Source organism: Triticum aestivum, chromosome 2D (genome assembly GCF_018294505.1).
Source record: "Triticum aestivum cultivar Chinese Spring chromosome 2D, IWGSC CS RefSeq v2.1, whole genome shotgun sequence".
In the NCBI taxonomy this organism is placed as follows: Eukaryota; Viridiplantae; Streptophyta; class Magnoliopsida; order Poales; family Poaceae; genus Triticum; species Triticum aestivum.
Window position 1 is genome coordinate 558,961,188 of NC_057799.1, and position 25,863 is coordinate 558,987,050.

Genomic DNA, 25,863 nt, shown 5'->3' on the forward strand with positions numbered 1-25,863 from the left:
TATAGTAATACTAATTCGGGAACCATTTATGTATTTTATAAAACTATAACCATTAAAGACATAAAAGCAAACAAAAAAGGAAAAATAAATAAAAGGAAAAGGAAGAACCAAAACAAATAAAAAGGAAAAGATACGACCCTCCCCTGCTGGGCCCCTGGCCCATATAGGCCAACCAGGCCAGCCGATCAGCCCACCCTCGGTTTCCCCTTATCCCCCGTAACCCTAGCTACCACCCGCAGCAACCACCACTCCCCCCCCCACGCGCCCCACTCCTCTCTCTGGCTCCCCTGATCTGGATCGGGGGTAGGCAACATGCGCCCTCGCCGGCGCCCCGTGGCCCCGTAGCTGCGTCGCCGCGCCGAGCCCCCCTTCACCGGATCCCCCTCGTCCCGATCTGGATCGGCAACCGAGCCGATCCCCGACGCCCGGCGCCACCTCATCCTCGCCGCCTCGGATCGCCTCCCCGTCTCCGTCGCCGACCTCGTCCCCGTCTTCCTCCTCGACACCCACTGCCCGTGCCCTACAATTCCCCCGTGAGCCCCACTCATCTCTCCCTCGCAAGATACGGCGCCGTCCCTGACCGTGCTCCCCGCGCCCTTCCCGTCGTCCGCTCGCGCACATCGCGGGCCGCGACCACGCGTCGCCATGGACCTGCTGCTGCTCCATCGCGCGCCTCTGCTCCTGCTCGCAATGCCGTCGCTGCTCGCGGCCGAGGCCGCGCCACCGCCCGCTGCTCCACCTCGCCCGTTGGCCGCCTCTGCACACCAGCGTCGTCGCCTTCGCCCGCCTGTGCCATGTCCCGCACGCACCCGCACTCCACGCCTGCACGTGCCGCGCGCTGCTCCTTCTCCTACCGCCCGCGCACCCGCGCCGTGGCCGGCCCCTGTTTCTGGCTCTACACCACCGGCGCCACCCACCGCCGGCGCCGCTTGCCGTCGACCACCTGCCGCGCCCCCGCCCGCGGCCACTCGCATCGCCGGCCGCCGCAACCGCCACCTAGGCCGCGCCCGACCCCGCTCGGGCGCCCATGCTCGTGCGCCCGTAACCCGTCGCCCGCGCGCCCGTTAACCTCCCCCATAGCCACTGACTAGGGGGCCCCACGCCTCAGAAGTTAAAAAAAGGGAAATTAAAAGACTTAAAAAAATAACAAAATAAAAATATTAATTAATTAATTAATTAATTAGCTTAATTAATTATGTTTAGGTTAACCTAATCACTTAGTTAACTAATTAATCGTGATTAATTAGTCTTAGTCAATGAGGAACGGGACCCACACGTCTGTTGACCCAGTCAACAGACGGTAGACTGATGACATCATGCTGACATCACGCTGACGTCATAATTACATTTTCTAATTAAATTAATTCTGTTAATTCTAAAAATGAATTAAATCTTAAAAATTAATATAAAATAATCCGTAACTCGGATCAAAATACTTTGTACATGAAAGTTGCTCAGAACGACGAAACGAATCTAGAATCGCAGCCCGTTCGTCCACCACACATCCCTAACCTATCGAACTCGCAACTTTTCCCTCTCCGGTTCATCTGTCCGGAAACGCGAAACACCGGGAATACTTTCCCGGGTGTTTCCCCCTTCGCCGGTATCACCTATTACCGCGATTGAGCACCCCTAGCATCACGCTTTGTCATGTCAGGCATCGTCATGCATTTGTTTGCATTGTATTTATTGTTTCTTCCCCCTCTTCTCTCGCTAGACACCGAGAGCGACACCGCTGCTACCCAGTACGACTACGGTGTTGACGACCCCTCCTTCTTGGCTGAGCTTCCAGGCAAGCCCCCCCCCCCTTGATCACCAGATATCGCCTATTCTTCTCTATACTGCTTGCATTAGACTAGTGTAGCATGTTACTGCTTTCCGATTAATCCTATTCTGATGCATAGCCTGTCTTTGCTACTACTGTTGTTACCTTTACCTGCAATCCTACATGCTTAGTATAGGATGCTAGTTTTCCATCAGTGGCCCTACATTCTTGTCCGTCTGCCATGCTATACTATCGGGCCGTGATCACTAGGGAGGTGATCACGGGTATATACTATATACTTTATATACATGACACATGTGGTGACTAAAGTCGGGTCAGCTCGTTGAGTACCCGCAAGTGATTCTGATGAGGGGGGTGAAAGGACAGGTGGCTCCATCCCGGTAGAGGTGGGCCTGGGTTCCTGACGGCCCCCGACTGTTACTTTGTGGCGGAGCGACAGGGCAGGTTGAGACCACCTAGGAGAGAGGTGGGCCTGGCCCTGGTCGGCGTCCGCGGATACTTAAAAATAACACGCTTAACAAGTTCTTGGTATTTGATGTGAGTCTGGCCATTTGGTCTATACGCACTAACCAACTACGTGGGAAAGTTATGGGCACTCGACGTCGTGGTATCAGTCGAAGCCTTCGTGACGTCAGCGACTGAGCGGCGCGCGCCGCATTGGACCGTAAGCTCGCGCTTGTATTAAGGGGGCTAGGTCTGCTTCCAGCCGCGTACGCAACGTGCAGGTGTGCAATGGGCGATGGGCCCAGACCCCTGCGCGCATAGGATTTAGACCGGCGTGCTGACCTCTCTATTGTGCCTAGGTAGGGCTGCGACGTGTTGATCTTCCGCGGCCGGGCATGACCCAGAAAAGTGTGTCCGGCCAAATGGGATCGAGCGTGTTGGGTTATGTGGTGCACCCCTGCAGGGAAGTTTATCTATTCGAATAGTCATGTCCCTCGGTAAAAGGATGACCCGGAGTTGTACCTTGACCTTATGACAACTAGAACCGGATACTTAATAAAATACACCCTTCCAAGTGCCAGATATAACCCGGTGATCGCTCTCTAACAGGGCGACGAGGAGGGGATCACCGGGTAGGATTATGCTATGCGATGCTACTTGGTGAACTTACCATCTACTCTCTTCTACATGCTGCAAGATGGAGGTGGCCTGAAGCATAGTCTTCGACAGGATTAGCTATCCCCCTCTTATTCTGGCATTCTTCAGTTCAGTCCACCGATATGGCCCTTTACACTTATACCCATGCATATGTAGTGTGGCTCCTTGCTTGCGAGTACTTTGGATGAGTACTCATGGTTGCTTTTCTCCCTCTTTTCCCCCTTTCCCTTCTACCTGGTTGTCGCAACCAGATGCCGGAGCCCAGGAGCCAGACGCCACCGTCGACGACGACTCCTACTACACCGGAGGTGCCTACTACTACGTGCAGCCCGCTGACGATGACCAGGAGTAGTTAGGAGGATCCCAGGCAGGAGGCCTGCGCCTCTTTCGATGTATCCCAGTTTGTGCTAGCCTTCTTAAGGCAAACTTGTTTAACTTATGTCTGTACTCAGATATTGTTGCTTCCGCTGACTCGTCTATGATCGAGCACTCGTATTCGAGCCCTCGAGGCCCCTGGCTTGTATTATGAAGCTTCTATGACTTATTTATGTTTTAGAGTTGTGTTGTGATATCTTCCCGTGAGTCCCTGATCTTGATCGTACACGTTTGCGTGCATGATTAGTGTACGATTGAATCGGGGCGTCACATTAAACTTGACGAGCCTAGCATATGCAGATATGGCCTCGGAACACTGAGACCGAAAGGTCGAACGTGAATCATATTGTAGATATGATCAACATAGAGATGTTCACCATTGAAAACTAGTCCATCTCACGTGACGATCGGACATGGTTTACTTCATATGGATCACGTGGCCATTTAGATGACGAGAGGGATGTCTATCTAAGTGGGAGTTCTTAAGTAATATGATTAATTGAACTTAAATTTATCATAAACTTAGTCCTGATAATTTTTGCATATATATGTTGCAGATCAATAGCTCGCGATTTAGCTCCCTTTTTTTGATATGTTCCTAGAGAAAACTAAGTTGAAAGATGATAGTAGTTATGATGCGGACTGGTTCCGTGATCTGGGGATTATGCTCATTGCTGCACAGAAGAACTATGTCCTTGATGCACCGCTAGGTGACAAACCTATTGCAGGAGCAGATGCAGACGTTACGAACGTATGACAAGCTCGGTATGATGACTACTTGATAGTTTAGTGCACCATGCTTTACGGCTTAGAACCGGGACTTCAAAAATATTTTGAACGCCATGGAGCATATGAGATGTTCCAAGATCTAAAAATGATATTTCAGACTCATGCCCGTGTTAAGAGGTATGAGACCTCTGACAAGTACTTTGCCTACAAGATGGAGGAGAATAGCTCAGCTAGCGAGCATGTGCTCAGAATGTCTGGGTACTACAATCGCTTGAGTCAAGTGGGAGTTAATATTCCAGATAAGATACTGATTGACAGAGTTCTCTAGTCACTATCACCAAGTTACTGGAACTTCATGATGAACTATAATATGCGAGGGATGACGAAAATGATTCCCGAGCTCTTCGCGATGCTAAAATCGGCAAAGGTAGAAATCAAGAAAGAACATCAAGTGCTGATGGTTAAAAAGACCACTAGTTTCAAGAAAAGGGGCAAAGGAAAAGAAAGGGAACTTCAAGAAAGAATGGCAAGCAAGTTGCCACTCCCGTGAAGAAACCCAAAGCTAAACCTAAGCCTGAAACTGAGTGCTTCTACTGCAAAGGGAATGGTCACTGAAAGCGGAACTACCCCAAATACTTGGCGGATAAGAAGGATAGCAAAGTGAACAAAGGTATATTTCATATATATGTTATTGATGTGTACTTTACTAGTGTTAATAGTGACCCCAAGGTATTTGATACCGGTTCAGTTGCTAAGATTAGTAACTCGAAACTAGAATTGCAAAATGAACAGAGACTAGTTAAAGGCGAGGTGACGATGTGTGTTGGAAGTGATTCCAAGGTTGATAAGATCACCATCGCACACTCCCTCTACCTTCGAGATTAGTGTTGGACCAAAATAAATGTTATTTGGTGTTTGCGTTCAGCATGAATATGATTGGATCATGTTTACTGCAATACGGTTATTCATTTAAGTCAGAGAATAATTGTTGTTCTGTTTACATGAATAAAACCTTCTATGGTAATACACCCAATGTAAATGGTTTATTGAATCTCGATCATAGTGATACACATATTCATATTATTGATGCCAAAAGATACAAAGTTGATAATGATAGTGCAACATATTTGTGGCACTGCCGTTTAGGTCATATTGGTCTAAAGCGCATGAAGAAACTCCATACGGACGGATTTTTGGAATCACTTGATTATGAATCATTTGATACTTCCGAACCATGCCTCATGGGCAAGATGACTAAAACTCCATTCTCTGGAACAATTGAGCGAGCCACTAATTTATTGGAAATAATACATACAGATGTCTGCGGTCCGATGAGTGTTGAGGCTCGCGGCGGGTATCGTTATTTTTTGACCTTCATAGATGATTTGAGCAGATATGGGTATATCTACTTGATGAAACACAAGTCTGAAACATTTGAAAAGTTCAAAGAATTTCAGAGTGAAGTGGAAAATCATTGTAACAAGAAAATAAAGTTTCTACGATCTGATCGCGGAGGCGAATATTTGAGTTACGAGTTTGGCCTTCATATAAAACAATGTGGAATAGTTTCACAACTCATGCCACCTAGTACACCACAGCATAATGGTGTGTCCGAACGTCGTAACTGTATTTTATTAGATATGGTGCGATCTATGATGTCTCTTACCGATTTACCACTATCTTTTTTGGTTATGGATTAGAGACAGTTGCATTCACATTAAATAGGGCACCATCTAAATCCGTTGAGACGACACCATATGAACCGTGGTTTGGCAAGAAACCTAAGCTGTCATTTCTTAAAGTTTGGGGCTGCGATGCTTATATGAAAAAATTTCAACCTGATAAGCTCGAACCCAAATCGGAGAAATGTGTCTTCATAGGATACCCAAAAGAAACTGTTGGGTACACCTTCTATCACAAATCCGAAGGCAAGATATTCGTTGCTAAGAATGGATCCTTTCTAGAGAAGGAGTTTCTCTCGAAAGAAGTGAGTGGGAGGAAAGTAGAACTTGATGAGGTAGTTGTACCTTCTCCCGAATTGGAAAGTGGTTCATCACAGAAATCAGTTCCAGTGATGCCTACACCAATTAGTGAGGAAGTTAATGATGATGATCATGAAACTTCAGATCAAGTTACTACGGAACCTCGTAGGTCAACCAGAGTACGTTCCGCACCAGAGTGGTACGGTAATCATGTTCCGGAAGTCATGTTACTAGACCATGACAAACCTACGAACTATGAGGAAGCAATGATGAGTCCAGATTCCACGAAATGGCTTGAGGCCATGAAATCTGAGATGGGATCCATGTATGAGAACAAAGTGTGGACTTTGGTTGACTTGCCCGGTGATAGGCAAGCCATAGAGAATAAATGGATCTTCAAGAAGAAGACTGACGCTGATGGTAATGTTACTGTCTACAAAGCTCGATTTGTCGTAAAATGTTTTCAACAAGTTCAAGGTGTTGACTACGATGAGATTATCTCACTCGTAGCGATGCTTAAAGTCTGTCCGATTCATGTTAGCAATTGCCGCATTTTATGAAATCTGGCAAATGGATGTCAAAACTGAATTTCTTAATGGATTTATTAAAGAAGAGTTGTATATGATGCAACCAGAAGGTTTTCTCAATCCTAAAGGTGCTAAAAAGGTGTGCAAGCTCCAGTGATCCATCTATGGACTGGTGCAAGCATCTCGAAGTTGGAATATACGCTTTGATGAATTGATCAAAGCATATAGTTTTATACAGACTTGCGGTGAAGCCTGTATTTACAAGAAAGTGAGTGGGAGCACTATAGCCTTTCTGATAAGTATATGTGAATGACATATTGTTGATCGGAAATGATGTAGAATTTTTCTGAAAAGCATAAAGGAGTGTTTGAAAGGAGTTTTTCAAAAAAAGACCTCGGTGAAGCTGCTTACATATTGAGCATCAAGATCTAGATCAAGTCGCTTGATAAGATTTTTCAATGAGTATATACCTTGACAAGATTTTGAAGTAGTTCAAAATGGAACAGTCAAAGAAGGAGCTCTTGCCTGTGTTGCAAGGTGTGAAGTTGAGTAAGACACAAAACCCGACCACGGCAGAAAATAGAAAGAGAATGAAAGTCATTCCCTATGCCTCAGTCATAGGTTCTATAAAGTATGTTATGGTGTGTACCAGACCTATTGTGTACCTTGCCATGAGTTTGGCAAGGGGGTAAGATAGTAATCCAGGAATGGGTCACTGGACAGCGGTCAAAGTTTTCCTTAGTTACCTAAGAGGACTAAGGAAATATTTCTCGGTTATGGAGGTGATAAAGAGTTCGTCGTAAAGAATTACGTTGATGCAAGCTTTTACACCGATCCAGATGACTTCGAGTCTCAATCTGGATACATATTGAAAGTGGGGGCAATTAGCTAGAGTAGCTCCATGCAGAGCATTGTACACATAGAAAATTTGCAAAATACATACAGCTCTGAATGTGGAAGACCCGTTGACTAAAATTCTCTCACAACCAAAACATGATCACACCTTAGTACTCTTTGGGTGTTAATCAGATGGCGATGTGAACTAGATTGCTGACTCTAGTAAACCCTTTGGGAGTTAATCACATGGTTATGTGAAATATTGGTGTTAAATGACATGGCGATGTGAACTAGATTATTGACTCTAGTGCAAGTGGGAGACTCAAGGAAATATGCCCTAGCGGCAATAATAAAGTTGTTATTTTATATTTCCTTATATCATGATAAATTTTTATTATTCATGCTAGAATTGTATTAACCGGAAACTTGATACATGTGTGAATACATAGACAAAACAAAGTGTCCCTAGTATGCCTCTACTTGACTAGCTCGTTAATCAAAGATTGTTAAGTTTCCTAACCATAGACATGTGTTGTCATTTGATGAACGGGATCACATCATTGGGAGAATGATGTGATGGACAAGACCCATCCGTTAGCTTAGCATAATGATTGTTAAGTTTTATTGCTATTGCTTTCTTCATGACTTATACATATTCCTCTCACTATGAGATTATGCAACTCCCTAATACCGGAGGAGCACCTTGTGTGCTATCAAACATCACAACGTAACTGGGTGATTATAAAGATGCTCTACATGTGTCTCTGAAAGTGTTTTTTGGGTTGGCATAGATCAAGATTAGGATTTGTCACTCCGAGTATCGGAGAGGTATCTCTGGGCCCTCTCGGTAATGCACATAACTATAAGCCTTGCAAGCAATGTGACTAATGAGTTAGTTACGGGATGATGCATTACAGAACGAGTAAAGAGACTTGCCGGTAACGAGATTGAACTAGGTGTGATGATACCGACGATCGAATCTCGGGCAAGTAACATACCGATGACAAAGGGAATAACGTATGTTATTATTGCGGTTTGACCGATAAGTATCTTCGTAGAATATGTAGGAACCAATATGAGCATCCTGGTTCTGCTATTTGTTATTGACCGGAGATGTGTCTCGGTCATGTCTACATAGTTCTCGAACCCGTAGGGTCCGCACGCTTAACGTTCGATGACGATTTGTATTATGAGTTATCTGTTTTGGTGACCGAAGTTTGTTCGGAGTCCCGGATGTGATCATGGACATGACGAGGAGTCTCAAAATGGTCGAGAGGTAAAGATTGATATATTGGAAGGTTATATACGGACACCGGATTGGTTCCGAAGAGGTTCGGGGATTTACTGAAGTACCAGGAGGTTACCGGAACCCCCCGGGAAAGTTAGTGGGCCTGATGGGCCATAGTGGAGAGGAGGAGGAAGGCCACGGGAGGTGCCCCCCCCCAGCCAATCCGAATTGGACAAGGGGTGGGGGGCGCGGCCCCCCTTTCCTTCTCCCTCTCCACCTCTTTCCCCTTTCCCCCTCTCCGTTGGAAGGAAGGGCGGGAGCTGACTAGGACTAGGAGTCCTAGTGGGACTCCCCCCACTTGGCGCGCCCCTAGGGCCGGCCGGCCTCCCCTCCCCTCCTTTATATACGGGGGCGGGGGGCACCCCAAAGGCACATCAATTATTCTCTTTGTTGGGGAACGTAGCATTTCAAAAAAAATTACCTACGATCACGCAAGATCTATCTAGGAGATGCATAGTAACGAGCGGGGAGAGTGTGTCCACGTACCCTCTTAGACCGAAAGCGGAAGCGTTTAGTAATGCGGTTGATGCAGTCGAACGTCTTCGCGATCCAACCTATCCAAGTACCGAACATACGGTACCTCCGCAATCAGCACACGTTCAGCTCGATGACGTCCCTCGAACTCTTGATCCAGTTGAGGCCGAGGGTGAGTTCCTTCAGCACGACGGCGTGGCGACGGTGATGATGAAGTTACCGACGCAGAGCTTCGCCTAAGCACTACGACGATATGACCGAGGTGTGTAACTGTGGAGGGGGGCACCGCACACGGTTAAGAGAAACTTGTGTGTCCTAGGATGCCCCCTGCCCCCGTATATTAAAGAGGGGAGGGGAGGCCGGCCGGCCCTCCTAGGGCGTGCCAGGAGAGGGGAATCCTACTAGGACTTCAAGTCCTAGTAGGTTTCCACCTAAGGAAGAGGGGGAAGAAGGAAGAGAGAGAGAGAGGGAAGGGAAGGAAAGGGGGCGCCGCCCCCTTCCCCTAGTCCAATTCGGACCCAGGGGCACGGCCAGCCCCTTGTGGCCCTTGCTCTCTTCCCACTAAGGTCCATGAAGGCCCATTAGTTCCCCGGGGGGTTTCGATAACCCTCCGGCACTCCGATAATTATCCGGTACCCCTCGGAACTCATCCGGTGTCCGAATAATACGTCCAATATATCAATCTTTATGTCACGACCATTTCGAGACTCCTCGTCATGTCTGTGATCTCATCCGGGACTCCGAACAAACTTCGGTCATCAAATCACATAACTCATAATACAAATCGTCATCGAACGTTAAGCGTGCGGACCCTACGGGTTTGAGAACTATGTAGACATGACCGAGACACATCTCCGGTCAATAACCAATAGCGGAACCTGGATGCTCATATTGTTTCCTACATATTCTACGCAGATCTTTATCGGTCAAACCGCATAACAACATACGTTGTTCCCTTTGTCATCGTTATGTTACTTGCCCGAGATTCGATCGTCGGTATCATCATACCTAGTTCAATCTCATCACCGGCAAGTCTCTTTACTCGTTCCGTAATGCATCATCCCGTGGCTAACTCATTAGTCACATTGCTTGCAAGGCTCATAGTGATGTGCATTACCGAGAGGGCCCAGAGATACCTCTCTGATACACGGAGTGACAAACCCTAATCTCGATCTATGCCAACTCAACAAACACCATCGGAGACACCTGTAGAGCATCTTTATAATCACCCAGTTATGTTGTGATATTTGATAGCACACAAGGTGTTCCTCCGGTATTCGGGAGTTGCATAATCTCATAGTGTGAGGAACATGTATAAGTCATGAAGAAAGCAATATCAGAAAAACTAAACGATCATTATGCTAAGCTAAAAGATGGGTCTTGTCCATCACATCATTCTTTAATAACGTGATCCCGTTCATCAAATGACAACACATGTCTATGGCTAGGAAACTTAACCATCTTTAATTAACGAGCTAGTCAAGTAGAGGCATACTAGGGACACTCTGTTTGTCTATGCATCCACACATGTACTAAGTTTCCGGTTAATACAATCCTAGCATGAATAATAAACATTTATCATTGATATAAGGAAATATAAATAACAACTTTATTATTGCCTCTAGGGCATATTTCCTTCACTCTTAGCCGTGTGCGGTGCCCCCCTCCACCGTTTACTCCTCCGGTCATAGCGTCGTAGTGCTTAGGCGAAGCCCTGCGCGGATCACATCACCATCACCATCACCATGCCGTCGTGCTGACGAAACTCTCCCTCGACCCTCTACTGGATCATGAGTTCGAGGGACATCATCGAGCTGAACGTGTGCTGAACTCGGAGGTGCCATACGTTCGGTATTTGATCGGTTGGATCGCGAGGACATTCGACTACATCAACCACGTTAAGTTAACGCTTCCGCTTTCGGTCTACGAGGGTACGTGGACACACTCTCCCCCTCTCGTTGCTATGCATCTCCTAGATAGATCTTGCGTGATCGTAGGAATTTTTTTGAAATTGCGTGCTACGTTCCCAACAGTGGCGTGTTCACGGCGGTAGCCCTCGGCTGCTCCTGTAGTGCCAGGGATGGTGTTGCTGCGCTCAGCGCCTATGTATCCTGCCTGCTTGGGTGTGTGTGAGAGTGTGTGTGGTGGGGGTGTGCGTTTGTACCAGGTGCTGTTGATAGTTGGTTTCAATATAAAGCGGGGCGAAAGCTTTTTCGGTAAACATGCATGATTTCAATAATAAGTCTTTGTCTTCTTTCTTTTTTTGTATCAAGGGAAATAATTAAATCATGATATATTATGTGGCTATGGTTACAAACTGTGCAGTAAAATCTACGATTTTTTTTCAGAAACCTCATGCAAGGGCAGGGTTCTTGCATTTCATTAAGAAGAAGAGAGATGATCCAGCTTATAAAGAAAATCGGACCCCAAAAACCTAACATTCTCGGTTAATTAGGGAGAAAAAAAATAGAAAACGTAAAAAAGGCACTAGAGCTTGGGGAGTTTATAAGGAAAATGCCAGGAAATCACCACCAGAAAAATCGTTTGTTTTCACAATTTCCTTTGCCATGTCTGCCATCTGGGAGCATTCAATTTGTAAATGAAAGAATAACTTTACCTTAAGAGAATCAAAAAGGTTAGAAGCATGGTTGACTAGTGGCATAAAGTGTTCAATGAAGCACATCATAATTTTAGATGAGGCCTGCGGTGTCCCTCCCCACCAGATCCACATCCCCTGCTCCAGAATGTCGCAGCCTAAGCTTGACCATGTATCCCCGGGTGTCCGACGAGCGTTCGGCCAAGAAGAGGTTTATCATGGCCTCTCCGGTGGACGTTGGCGAGGTGGCCGCCGTTCGCCCCGACCTGTCGATCCTGGAGCAACACGTCGTGGCGGAAGCCGGCGAAGACGTTGACTACTTTGCCATGCCAAAGGCTTCATGTCAGCGGGCTAGCGTATTACTGTATCTCGGGAAAGTTGGCTACGACATCAAGCTCGTCCACAGCAACGGCTTCACGCGGGCCATGTCACAGGTTAAGTGGTCCATCCCCAACCCCTCTGGTTCAACCGCCATCGATCTCTTCGACGGCCCTGCCGTTGATCTCCTCCGCCAAGCGGTCAAGAATTTGCGATCTTTATACGCCATCGAGCCCATTTTGTCATTTCTGAAGGACACGTTCTACGGCGGCGGCTTGGGATCCTCAATTGCCAAGTAAGATCTCAGTGACCACGACCACGAGGAGGGCACCCACGAAGGTTCTTCCAAGGTGAAACAGCCCATCTGTGACATCAGAGAGCGCACCATGGGTCTGTGCTCTTCCAGCTGGAAGGATCCCGTCCATGAAATGTGAGGCAACATCCTATCAGCAAATCTTACCTTTTCTAGCTTGCCAACCCGTACCCTTTGTTGTAGTAGCATTTGCCGTGCGGTGCTTTAACCGTGCAGTGTTTAACTATTTCAGTTATCCAAAAATGTATTGTTCAATAGGGCTATGTGATGTTTAAGTATGAATTGTCCACTTCAGCTTTACGAATCGCTATAATTGGTTGTTTATAGTGAGTAGATGCCTTGTTTATCTGTATTTGGTTGTTAGGTTGGTTGGAGTGAGCATTTTTTTCAGTTATCGAGCAGATGCCTTGTTTATATGTATTTGGTTCTTAGTTTGGTTGTAGTGAGCATTTGTCCAGTTATCAAGCAGATGCCTTGATTATCTGTATTTGGTTGTTAGGTTGCTTTTTTTAGCACTTGTCCAGTTATCAAGCAGACGTCTTGTTTATCTGTATTTGCTTGTTAGGTTGGTTGAAGTGAGGCTCTATCCAGTTTTCAATGACTATATTTGGTTGTTATACTGGTCATTTATGCCTTGTTTATTTCAGTCATTCACAATGTGTTGTTCATTATGTGCAAGTCGGAACTATGCCTCTCGACTACATCAATACCAGTTTGAACGGCTATATTTGGTTCCAGTTATTCCTGGTGTAGTTAACATATGAACTTTATTTCAGTTTTACACATTTATCCAGTGTGATGTTTAAGCATTACCTACGTTCTATTCATTTTCACAATACCAGTTTGAATTGCAATATTTGATGGCTGTTAAGCCTGCTGTCGGTAACATTGCCTTCCATTTTATATCTGCTTTAACAGCATGCTGAAACCAACACATTCAAGCTATCACTTGGAGATGATGTTGTTTACCTTTGCTATATTTGTTTGATGTTAAGGTTGATGTACTTATCATGCCTTTCCACTACTTATGCAGGACAACAACGGGAGTGGCCACCATTTTCCGCTGAGGTTAGCTTCATCCCTTGGCATGTACTCCCCCCGTCGTTCCATAATGTAGTGCATATAGATCCAGGCCTGGACACTTGTTAGCTTCTAATATTGAATTGTTGCTTGTAGGTACATATGCCCTTGGCAAGGATCCGCGCATCGACCCTTTTTGCGTACAGGGCAATGAGATATTCATGAACAAGCATCAAGTGAGAAAACCGATAAGGATTATTAGCAAAAAGATACGAATGGTGGCAAGTAAATTATTTGTTTATACTCTATCCAACACAACAGTGAGCTGTAGGATGGTAACTACAAACTCTGCAGCCTTCTCTTTTTACTGCCCATAATGAGTGTTAGACAACAATGTCTGAATCTTTTTCGTTCGCAGTGGTTCCCAAAGCAGTTCACTCAAGATTACCTCGCAAAGTACATGATTGGTGGACACGTAATGAAGGTTAAAGTATTTCATTCAAACTGCAATGAGCATCGAGAAGTCGTAGTGAAGACAGTGAAGGATGGACGGGCAGCCATCACAAGGGGTTGGCCTAGAGTCGTGCGCGCATCACGCATGGAGGAGGGCACAATATGGGGATTCCGCTTCACCTTCTCCAGCAACCAGAATGTCTTTCGCCTCTCTCTTTACATTCTTTAGTACAACTGTGGTTCATCATTCTTTACTTGGTGTTTCTGTAGTTCTTCCGTATATGTACCTGTGCATCGAATTATGCATTCGTGGTTGAACCTATATTTGTAATAAACATGGTTGGATATGAAATAAGTGATTGCCTACTTTCAAATTCAAAACATGTGATTTTTAAATTAGGAATTAATTAGGGTTAATTAGGGATTACACTGCACACGGCTTGCGAAAGCGAAACGTCTGCGATAGACGTGGAGATCAGAACGTTTGTAGGATCCACTACATGTGCGATCAATATCTACTACACACGACATCCTCTTAAAAACTGTTTGCGTTAGGCCACCTTGCGTAAACGTTTACCACATAAAAACTGTGTGTGATGGACAGCCTTTACCATACAGTTTCTTCTACGCACCGTGTGTGATGCATTCAATAACGCAAACGATAAAATTGTTAATATCGTGTGTAATGTTAACTCTATCACAAACGATTTAACAGGGAAAATTGTGTGCGATGTATCTGTGAATGGAAATGTTTTCCTTGGAGCGACTATGTGGGATGTATATACGAACGAAAACGTTTAGCGGGGACTGACTGTGTGGGATGTACTTGCGACTGAAAACAATTTCGTCTGTATAACTGTATTTTTTAGCTTTATTGTATGTATTACCGTATGAATCCCTCACTGGTGGACCATGCGCAAGTGAAACCTCCCACGGAGCAAGCAACGCCAGCATCAGATCGAGCATCAAGGCAGCGGGGATTGCCTATGTACCGTTCCGCTTGTGGAGGGGCGGCCGTCGTCACCGAGAGTTCTTGACGACCACATAGAGGAGAGGATCGGCTGGGCAGGATGGAGAGGAAGCGAGGGACGGAAGAGGAGGAGCGCAACTTGGACCCACAGGCCAGCGACGCGCCAGCGGCAGAGGGCCTCAGCAAGCGCCCAGCCAGCCCCAGCGAGCGCCCAGCTAGCACTTCAATCAATCAAGCAAAAACAAAAGAATATAAACCCTAACCGTCCGCCGGCCTCCGCCTCGACGCCAGAGGCCAGAGCCCCCGTTGAAGATGATGAAATCAACCGCCGGCACCGCAGATTGCTGGGGCATAGCAGTATCATCATCCAAGAAGGATGATGCTCACAAGAGGAGGAGGGGGCACAAGGGTGCTCTGCAGCTTCACCATCTGCCCATTGTGAGCACGCACGACTCTGCCCTTCATCTTTCTAGTATATTCTTGTAATTTATTGTGATTTTAGTAAGGGGGTCAATCAAGTTTCGATTAACTCGATCATCGCCCTCCTCACCTTATTATATAGACATTTTTTTTGAAAATGGAGGCGTACCCCCGGCCTCTGCATCATAATGATGCATGCAGCCATCTTATTAAAAGTTCGCAAAATAGTACAAAGTCGTCAAAGTATTACAGCTCGCAAGTGGAGCGAAAATAAAAAATCAAAGTTCATGCCGACAATCACAACCGGAATGGCAAAAAGAAGGATAAGCTCCCTAGACTCCTATCCTGTTATGCGACTGTCATCCGAACCGGTTAAATAAAGCCCATCTGCCTCCGGTGAGTGAACATGCATACATGTTACTTTTTTCAGTCTTGATCGATGGCTCAACTTATGTTGGAAATAATGAGTCTAGTCTACCAACTGCACACTTATTTGTGGTGCCGCTCACTGATTGCATATTTGAGTCTTGGGATGAGACATGTACATCCCATCAATTGTATGTTGCATTTGGAGAGGATGAATCACTCTTGATAACGAATTTATTGATTCTCAATTTTTTGGGATCTAGGGCAATGATTTACTTAATGGAGAAAAGATAGATTCTGAACTAAACTATCAATCACGGCATAATTAACAGATACTGTTTGTGAAGTTCATTGAAATTGGTAGACGCACAGCTCTTACTCTCTTAGGAAGCAGTGGTCAAGCATCTCGGTTCGAATCCGAGAAGGAGCACGCATCATGAGCAATGCGAAATGATAGAATTTTGCTTTCTAACATGTAGATTGACATAGTTTTGTAATTTAGTCATATGATCTAAGCCCCTCCAATTATCCAATTATCAATGTGCCTAAGAAGTACACCCATCAGTTAACATATATGACGTGTTCCATTATTAATTAGCTTCCTTAAGTATACAATTTCCTTAAGTACATTCCAGCAAGCATAATTAAAGTCCATGAATCATCGCAATTCCATGTGACACATCTATAATTTCATAGTGTATTAAGGTATTCTGAAATATTAATAATTCCAACCAACTGTTGCACGACACATTTCCTAAAACTATACATTAAAAAGAAACTTATGATCGAATTGTATTGTTGTCGCATGCAGGATACTCTAAGTGACATGATGTCATTGTTAAGCTTCAAGGAGGCTGTGCGCATGAGCCTACTGTCGAGCCAGTGGAGACATCTGTGGAGATCATGCATCGGAGATTTGGTTTTCACTAGGGAGACAATGTGCTGCCCCATGGCCATGAGCAGAGAGGAACAGGATCGAGAAGCTTTCATCAGGAACGTCGAGTGCGTGTTGTGCCAGCTCGATCCCACCACTCCTAGGGACAAGTTCGTGCTCGAGTTCAAGCTCATCAACACAAATGTGCAGCCCCAAGTTGACAGATGGGTCACCTTTTGTGCAGCATCTAGAGCCAAGCACATTGTCTTCGATTTCAAACCAGGGTCATGGGGCAAACACGACAATTCATTCAGCTTCCCGCTCCACCTTTTCGTCGATGGCGCTCCTGCTGTCAGGTCTTTGTGCCTCATGTCTGCCTACCTAAACCCACTACCTGGTTTTTGTGGCTTCACAAACCTTAGAAAGCTCAAGCTCGACTCGGTGTCAGAGATATCCAGTGCCTCCTGTTGCCGGCGTGCTCCATGCTTGAGTGGCTTAGCATCCTGGGTTGCACCCTCCGCAGCTTGACTGCTTCCCAGCCAGTGCCCCAGTTGCGATACCTGTGTGTGCACTACTGGTACGATGTGCACAAGCTCGAGGTGCAAGCTCCGAACCTTAACACCTTCATGTTTGAAAGCTTGGGGGTCCACCCGGTGCCATTTATGCTTGATGGATGTGTAGAGATACAGGAGGTGACTATCAAGTTCCCAACATGGAGGAGTGACCTTTTCGACTACGCCTTCGCGGATCATGGTATGGCGAATGTGCCCAAGCTCTCCGTGGAACTTGCTATTGATGCCGAGGTGATCCTTTTGTTATATATATATGTTAGCAAAAAATAATATCTTGCATGTTAGTTATACTAGTACTTTACTTTCAACTAGTACTTCTGAAATTGTGCCTTGCCCATTCTGGTGTGGATGAGGATCCATGGTAATCAATTAATTGTTGTTCGTGTTCTATGTTTCTTTTTGTCATGGTTGTGTGCCTGGATGTGCAAAATGCCCTAGCAAGTTTGTCAACCTGAAGCATCTTATATTGAGCGTGGATGTCCTTGCGCGTGATTCGCGTACAAGTGGCATTCTTCGTTTGGCTTGCCTTCTGGAATTAAGCCCTGTTTTGAAGCATCTTGAACTGCATGTACGTGATCCATCTCTTTCATGTTTATCTGCTGTAATTATCTGATCCAGCAAAACATCATACATATACCTCATGGAGTCCTTTTCGAAAGAAAAAAACCTTTTCAAAAAAAATATACCTCATGGAGTGTAAGTAAGTTATAAAGTCGAGCCTTTTCGCTTTACGTTGTATATCCTGTCATAATATGTTTTTCCATTGTGCATCCTAGTTACTGTTAGGCTGACCGTAATGGGTAGTATCATAAGTTAGTATCATGTATACGATATTAGTGTATGATGCTATCTCCGTAATGCATAATACTACCTAGATTAGTATCTTAGATGACCCTATTTATTGTCAAGCAAGACACATATTAGTACGGTGGTATTTATTATGATATGATATCATGATATGATATTCAACTCTCTCTTTTTTTCATTTAATCCTATGTCACCTCATCAAAATTGCTTGGCACTCCCATTACAAGCAGCCTTAAGCAAGAATAACATGACTATGATACTCTCATTACAAAAGTTATTCTATGTCGGAGCTAGTTTCCTGTCTAAAGGGAGTTGGCGGTATTGCTCTGATTAAGCAAGAACAACTTTTGAACCACAAAGCTTTACATGTCTCCGATGTCTGAGCTAGTTTTCTACTCCCTCCGTAAACTAATATAAGAGCGTTTAGAATACTAAAATAGTGATCTAAACGCTCTTATATTAGTTTACAGAGGGAGTACTTCATTAATTGCCCTTTCTTAATTTTCAGAGAGGTGCTTTTATGAAATAGCGATTGATTAATTGTTGCACTGGTTTTGTTTACTGCTTTGATAATACAGCTGCTATGCCCAGTCGGAACACGAGAAACGTTGAAGCGGATAGAGGAGTTGCCCCCGGCCCGTGAGCCGCATTATCGTCTGAAGACGTTACTGATGACGGAGTCTACAGCTACAACAACTTCTTTGTTCTGGCACTGCATTATGCTCGAACCGCCATGGCGCTCGAGCGCATGGTCATCGATCCGGAGGCGAGGAAGAGGTATGTCGCGACTCGTGACGCGGTAGAAGAGAACGCGGTCCATGAGGGCCGACGGATGGCCGATGAACACCTTCGGGGACGGGGGTTGGATGGCATCCTCACCATCTTGTAACATCGACCTGACTTTTCTGGAACATGATATCGTGACTCGTTTGTAAAATTCGCAAATGTTTTCTGTTAAGAAGTTCACAAGCACAGATAATTGCCACACCACCCTGAAAAACGGCCAGCTGAATCTATGTAACTTTTCTTTTTTTGCGGGGGAGCTGAATCTATGTAACTGACTGCCTGTAAGCTACTTGTGCAGTGCACACACTGCAGTTGTGCATGTCTTAGATCTCGCATTAACAGGCACCGAAAACGTCAGCCGTAATGACCATTGAACCATCTTAAAATGGGATCCACGTAACAGTTGAAACCCCCCGGACGAGAGCGCCTATAAAACCCTCCCAGTTCACGTCCCTTTCCCCCAAGATCACCAACAGCGAGACCGATCTCTTTCTCTTCAGCTACCGCAACGCACCGGCAACCATGGCGAAACCCACAAGCCAGTCGGCGGCAGCGCTCGCCATCCTGATGCTCGCCGTGGCCACCCTCGCTGTCGCCCAGGCGCCGCCGCCGCCCCAACGGAGCGGCCAGGAGCGTCACCTGTTCCAGGTGACGGTTCGCGAGGTGGACGGCGCCGTGGAAGACGACTACAACTACAACCTGCTCGGCACCGTGCTCGGCGGGTTGGTCGCCTCGCCCTGTTCCTCCTGAACCCCTACCTCTCCAGGCTACATTTCTATGCCATTTTCTGACGCTTCTCTATCTTGTTTTCTCTCTGAAACCTCAAGCTACGAGGCCGCACGGGGCGTCATGTTTGAGACCGAGCCCCTGAGGTTCAGCGCCTACCTCACCAACAACCAGGCCCGCAGGCTATCAAGTGAGTGAACATTCCTGGCTTGCTTCATCCTAGCTAGGAAAACAGAGATATTTGATGTGTAAGTATATACGTTCTGGTTGAGCAGGAGTCAAGGGGGTGCTCGGAGTTCGTCAGAGGGACGATCCTGTGCCCAGGGCCAAGCACTGATACCGCAGGTGATTAACAGAGACATGAGCAGCATCAAAGGAAGGAAGCAACGCATTAGCTTTCCTTTTCTCTTTCACAATAAAAAGTGCCGCGGCCTTAATATTTGGAAACGTTGTGCTATACTGAAATCCAGCAAGCTTTGCTGCTATAAACCTCTCGCACAAAACTGACGATCCTCGATGTAAAAACAAGATGATCTACGGTGTTCGGTTTCAAAAAAGAGAGTTGTAAGTGTGACTGTCAATACTATCTGAAACTGTTAAACGGCAGAGGACAAAAACCTGTTTGACATTAGCCAAAACCAGTGCTCGCCCTGGCATCATCTCATGAAAAAAGTCTGATTCATGATCGTCGCTCTTCTTTGGTCCAGCCTCTCTAGACGAAGTCGGGGTCAACAGTGTGCTGCTTGCACCCTCGGGGGCCGTAGTGCTCCTTGCTCTTTCGCACCACCGTGTGGCACAGAGCGCAGTAATGAACCCGGCATGTCTCGCAGAAGATGTGGTTGTTGTTCCCAACCTGCTTAGATCAGAGACTGTCTTCATCCACCAGAATCATCAAGAGAAAAAAAGAGTAGAAAGCACTAGAGCTATCTTCAGAACACACTACTGAAAAATATCACTATTCCATACATGATACAGTATATGGAAGCCACCAAACCTTTACCTTGAAATTCGGCTGGCGGCAACCCGGGCACGGATGCGCTCTGGACAGTGCCAGTTTCAGCTCTTTCTGCATGTTTCTGACAACATCATTCACTTCTACCTTCACTCTTAGCTTCTCCCTATCGATTTTGCATTGTTCACTGTCAAAAGGGAGCATTGGTTTCAGAATTAGTTATCCAGAGAATAGATATGCTACATGATGCTTGACAGATCACACTTAACAAGGGGACATCACAAGATAATATGTACCTTGTATGACCTTGACTTGATGGCTTGCCACAGGCATAACAGAACGACTTCTCACAGTTTCTGCAAAGCATCTGGTCGCAGCCTGACACGCGTGAGATGGCAAAGCCACAATGCGGACACATAACAGAAGAACGGAGTATTTCCTTGATGCTAAATATATCACTCGCAGAGACTTTACGTCCAGCATTGCCTTTGCTCAAGTTGCGTGCCTTCTCACGCTCCTGTATAAAAACAAATAGCGCAATAAACAATGTGATTTCAATACTGTTCTCATTGCGTTGAAAGAGTCTAACACAAATGATGAATAGCCATAAAACAAATGATGGAACTTGGAATGCCCATCTTGCTGGAAATAGCACCATGTTTTGCAATATAACTTTAAAGTAAAATGATGTGCTCTTCTGAAAACAGAATTAGTTTATGAATAGTTACTTTATCTAGAATACAGATATATTATATGCAAGTAGAGCTATAGCTTTTTCTAGAATCTACTATATCTAAATAGCTAGCCCCCACTATTAGGAATTCTCTACCCTCTCCTTGAGCCACATCATCAAAATTAATGTAGCCGTTAGATGAACTAAATCAGTCCATAATAGCCGCCCGATCTAGATGTTTGTGAGGCTCCGCACTAAGCCACATACAAGCATGCAGAAACTTACCGTGGCATGCATGTGAGTGGGTTTTAAATCCCATCAACATGTCTGCATGCAAGTATGCACCGGTAGCATGCATGTAAGTGAGCTTTTAAGTCCCATCAACATGTGAAAAAGAAATATATGATCCCATTATGCACTAGGAGTTGGCTGATCTCCTTTCCTTACGTGGGATGATCTAAATGATGATGGGAGTTTTTTTAGTTTGGCTACCACATTTGTCATGCGGTTATAGAGTTTTTTTTAGTTCTATGAAATCGATGATTTTACGCATAGAGACTGTGCATCTTTCTATTAAGAAGAACACCATGAAGCATAGCTAGTACATTATCTTGTAATGGATTTTCCTTGAGTAATTTCCACTTAGACCAGGCGTTGCTAGTTGCATTTTGACCAGGTATTTTTAAATGTTGTATACATAACACCAGGTCTGGTCGGTTTAGCAAAAACCCAACACTTTACCAGCTCAGTCTCATCTGTCAGATTCCACAGTGGCATCAGATCAGGTACCATGCGACATTCAAAGTGCCATGTTAAGTTCTCTAATGATAATTCGGTGGAAAATACGACTAAACACTGCACAGACATTCCCATGTCTGGAACTTCACTGGATTCCATGATTCACCATTCAACAGTGAAGAGTTAAAGAAAACTATGTTTACAGTTCTGAAGAAATTAATAAGTTATCTATTCTATAAAATATCCAATAATAATTTTAGCATTCCCAATACTCGTGTTCTTATATGTTGGAAGTTAGCTCTCGTATTAAACATAACAGCTAAAACTTACAACAGAATATGCACCGTTAGATGGATTTTAATCAGAACATGGACAGTTAGGTAACACTTATTTTAAAAAAAAAGAATATGTAGTGTTCATATGGATTTTGAACCTGTACAGAAATAAGTTTTTCTTCTGGAGTCATGCATCTCTCCCCTACATGGCGACGATTTCTGCAGCGGACGCAGAAGGTGAAGAGGCAATTGGAGCACTGGGCGCTGTCCTCATCTGCCAGGCAAGCTGTTTCACATCTTGGACAGTAAGCTACATCAGCCCTTGAGTCTAGAGTCTTCTGAAATACCAATCTTTCCCACCGTTCAAAACCTGCATCTCCAAGCAACTTCTTCAATAGTTTAGGAGGAATAGAACATCCACATTTGTCATCAGGGCACACCAATTTCAGGACTGATCCTTCCTTGACATGCAACTTTGAGTATGTCTCCATGCACCTCCAGCAATAGTAATGACGGCATGGAAGTTCTACGAAGTCGATGCCTGAGGGGAATCAAAAGAAAAGATACAGATTAAACTTTTAAATATTCCAGACTCTAAGCATGATGGAACTTGGATTGTTAATGAGGATGTACCTCAGCAGCATGACACATGAACATGATTAATTGTGCTAATGTTGCAATTATAGAAACTGTGTAAAGAAGCTTATAAATATTATTTTTTACAGGGAAAGTAAGCTTATCATTGAATAAGGGATTAGCTTCATAGGCATTTGGGCTGTATCTGGGTTCCTGCAGAACCTTTAACTTGTATTTCCTCACGATATATGTAGTAAAGGGGCCATGGCCCAAATTGTTAGTTTCGCCTAGGTATGGGGTGCAAAATAATTTTACATTTCTTATCAGGTTTAACTTGTCTACTAACTAGTTGGAAGAAGTTTGAACTAAAGCCAAAACATAGTTACTATTTCTAATGATTGTTTGACTGCATGCAGATATACGTTGATTTTATACAAAAGCAGTATGGTATGCAAATAATAGATATACCCAGCAATATCCCAGAATGTAGAGTATTTGAATTCTAATAATCAGGCATTATACACCAGAACTAAAATTTCCAAAAACTATACCAAAATTTTGTTTGGATTTGTGCATAAATCATGGTGCCCTGGCTCCATGGAGCACCAATTCAGTGTCCAATATATACTGTATCAGTAGTGTTCTCCCTTACTGTTGCAAAACAACAGATTTAAGTTATGATGGAGATGTAGTTGTGAAATGAGGAGCAGGGAGAGTATCCAAGCATCAAATGGAGCATCTGAATTACCTGGGTGCTCACTGAAACAAATTGTGCAGACATGGAGGCCACGACGAAATGTTTCAAGGCATTGCTCTTCATCATAGCTGATCAACTGTTGAACAACATCCTCTACAGACAGAATCTCTCCAATAACACGAGCATCCACAGAAGCCATCGTACTGTCAGACTTGCGTATGATTATCCCGCCATCAAAACCAAGATGAGAGAGCGTAGAACTCTGCAGCCACTGCACCCACTCAAAAATAACTTCCTGTCCAGACTGTTGTGCCCAAATCGAGTCAAGCATGTGACAAAGGGTCGAGACCTTCACACTATCCAACCACTGGACACCGAGGGAGAAGTATGGAGGATGATGGCTCGGGTATGATGGAGGCATAAGGCATGTCAGTGATATTGGAGCCAAGTGCTTGACACTGAATGTGAACTGGTTGTCTGGGCAATCATCAACACTCTGGAGTTCTGTGGACACACTGATACCATCTGGAATTTCACAGTGCACATAGATCTGCAAAGAGTTGAAAACGAATAAGTAAAGAGTACCACAGATTTTGTTGGTATTACTATTTTGGTAACTGGTGAGTGCTGGAACTGGAAGTCTGGAATCAATTAAAGCAACAATAAATTCCTCAAGAAAATAAATATAGGAAAACAGATATACCTGGAAGGAGCGTGGTACAGACTTCTCACCAAAAATATCCAAATTGTCTCCATAAATTGCCTCAAGTGCCAGTATCTGTGCAATCATATATCAGAGAAAAGGTACATCAGAAGAAAGTCTGGAAATTTACTGTGGAAATTTACTGAGTTGTCTTCATAAATTGCCTCAAGTGCCAGTATCTGTACAATCATATATCAGAGAAAAAGTACTGTAGTACTGTAAAGTACATCAGAAGAAAGTCTGTAAATTTACTGAGTTGTCCCCATAAATTGCCTCAAGTGCCCGTATCTGGTCAATGATGAAAAAACATGGTCAATGCCTCTCCCCTCCCCTGCACCAGCCCACCATCTTCTTCCTCGCAATGCCCCCCTTTCAGCTCGCATTCCTCCTCCTCCGCACGAGCATCAGACGACAATCGAAACTTCGCTCCCTAAGATTAAGCAAGGACCATGACTGCTAGCTATAGACCGAACCGTTGATCCCTAGATTGAAGGAAAATCCGGATTTTTCATCCGCTCCGCTTCGCTAGCCTGGACCTCTTCTACACCCTACTAGAACAGCCGCAATCCACGAGAGGGGTTAGCGATGCAGTCCCCAGAACTGGCACAGGGGACGAGGCGTAGGGCGACGAAGCAATCAATCGATTCGAGCAGGCGGTAGCGGTACCTCGTCTTGCTGCAGCTGGTCGTTGGAGCGCAGCTGCTCCTCCGGCAGATCGGGCCCATCCGCCTCCCGGAGGTCCCGGAGCAGCATCTCGTGCAGCATCCGCGCGGCCTCCGGCGACGGCGAGAGGTGGGCGTCGCGGGGGCTCTCCATCAGCGGGCTGCGGGTGGCGGCCGGGGTGGTCTTTCTTTTTCTTTCTGTTTCGCTGCGGCCGGGGCAGGGGCAGTCTTGGATTGTGTGCGTGGGTGGGTGTGTTCGCGGTCGCGGCTTGGAATTGCTACGAATGGACTCGTGCTTCTCGAACCATCGGTCCCATGTTGATATTAGCGTGTGTATGGCAATGATTGGGTCCAATTATTTTATGGCAAGTTTAATGAAGTGAGGATGACAACTTTAGTTGTCAAACATACCAATTTTGTTTAGGATGACAAGTTTTAGTTTTTTTGTTTGCTTTTCTTTTCGAATGACAATTTTAGTTAGTTGTGAAAAATGTCAGGGCCGAAGTGCCTCGTGCCACGCATGACTTATCATTTGGGTTTCCTTTTTGGAACTTTTAAAGGATTTCACTTTACATTGAATTTATTTTTCAATGAAACACTTTTATTTTACGGGAATCAATGCAACACATTGGTTCAAAGGAACAAGGCTACACAAACCTCAACATATTTTTTCTTTCACTCGCGAAATCTAGTGATAACACTTTGTTAATGTTTTGCTTGCATTGCTCTCTTTGAGTAACTTTTTCCAAATCGTCATCTCCGCCTCTAGGCTTATTATATTCATACGCATCCCGTAGTGTTCACACTTGAGTCAACCCAAGCATGTGTCTGTAACCAGCTTCTCCCTCCGACAACACTATCTAGGTTGTGGTCATGGTGCAGCGGGGATGGGATTGGGATTCGAACCAATTGATTTATCCTCCTCATTAGGACATGGGGGAGATAGAGACCTCTGTCAAGAAACTTGCTTCCTTGCAACTATACCACTAATCTAACTTGGGGAGAGACCAGAAGAAATCAAATGTTAGACTCATTTGTGAATACATTAGGGGCAAAATCAGAAACCCTAGCCAATATCTATGTTTTTGTTAAGACCACTAGCTCTAACTGCCCTTGGTTTGTCTTTCCTAAACCTTGTTCCCTGTGCTAATTTGCAAACATATTTGATTGATTAGGAAATTCCGGTTTCACCAAGCTGCTAGCCTTGGAACCAGTCCAGTTAAAGACAATGTTTGTTGTTCATATGTCAAGGGCTGAAGAGTAAACA

At 45.0% G+C, this 25,863-nt stretch overlaps 1 protein-coding gene across 1 annotated transcript; it reads right to left on the reverse strand.

Annotated features, from left to right (window-relative positions):
• Window positions 1-19,696: 19,696 nt before the first annotated feature.
• On the reverse strand, window positions 19,697-24,876 carry LOC123054484 (E3 ubiquitin-protein ligase RNF14). Its single transcript, XM_044478264.1, has 7 exons — window positions 24,601-24,876; window positions 23,935-24,009; window positions 23,283-23,781; window positions 22,117-22,499; window positions 20,569-20,789; window positions 20,321-20,459; window positions 19,697-20,173 (listed from the first exon to the last, which is right to left on the reverse strand). Exons 1-7 carry the CDS (start codon window positions 24,748-24,750, stop codon window positions 20,033-20,035), a joined length of 1,608 nt encoding a protein of 535 aa, XP_044334199.1. The 5' UTR covers window positions 24,751-24,876; the 3' UTR covers window positions 19,697-20,032.
• Window positions 24,877-25,863: the final 987 nt, after the last annotated feature.

Bases quoted from the DNA above. Each gene is read 5' to 3' on its own strand.
- LOC123054484 (XM_044478264.1), bottom strand. From the start codon at position 24,750: ATGGAGAGCCCCCGCGACGCCCACCTCTCGCCGTCGCCGGAGGCCGCG. The intron at 20,790-22,116 runs GTTCAAAATCCA...GTTTTTATACAG, and splicing joins AAAAACTTATTTCTGTACAG to GAGCGTGAGAAGGCACGCAA. The intron at 20,460-20,568 runs GTACATATTATC...CCCTTTTGACAG, and splicing joins TCAAGTCAAGGTCATACAAG to TGAACAATGCAAAATCGATA.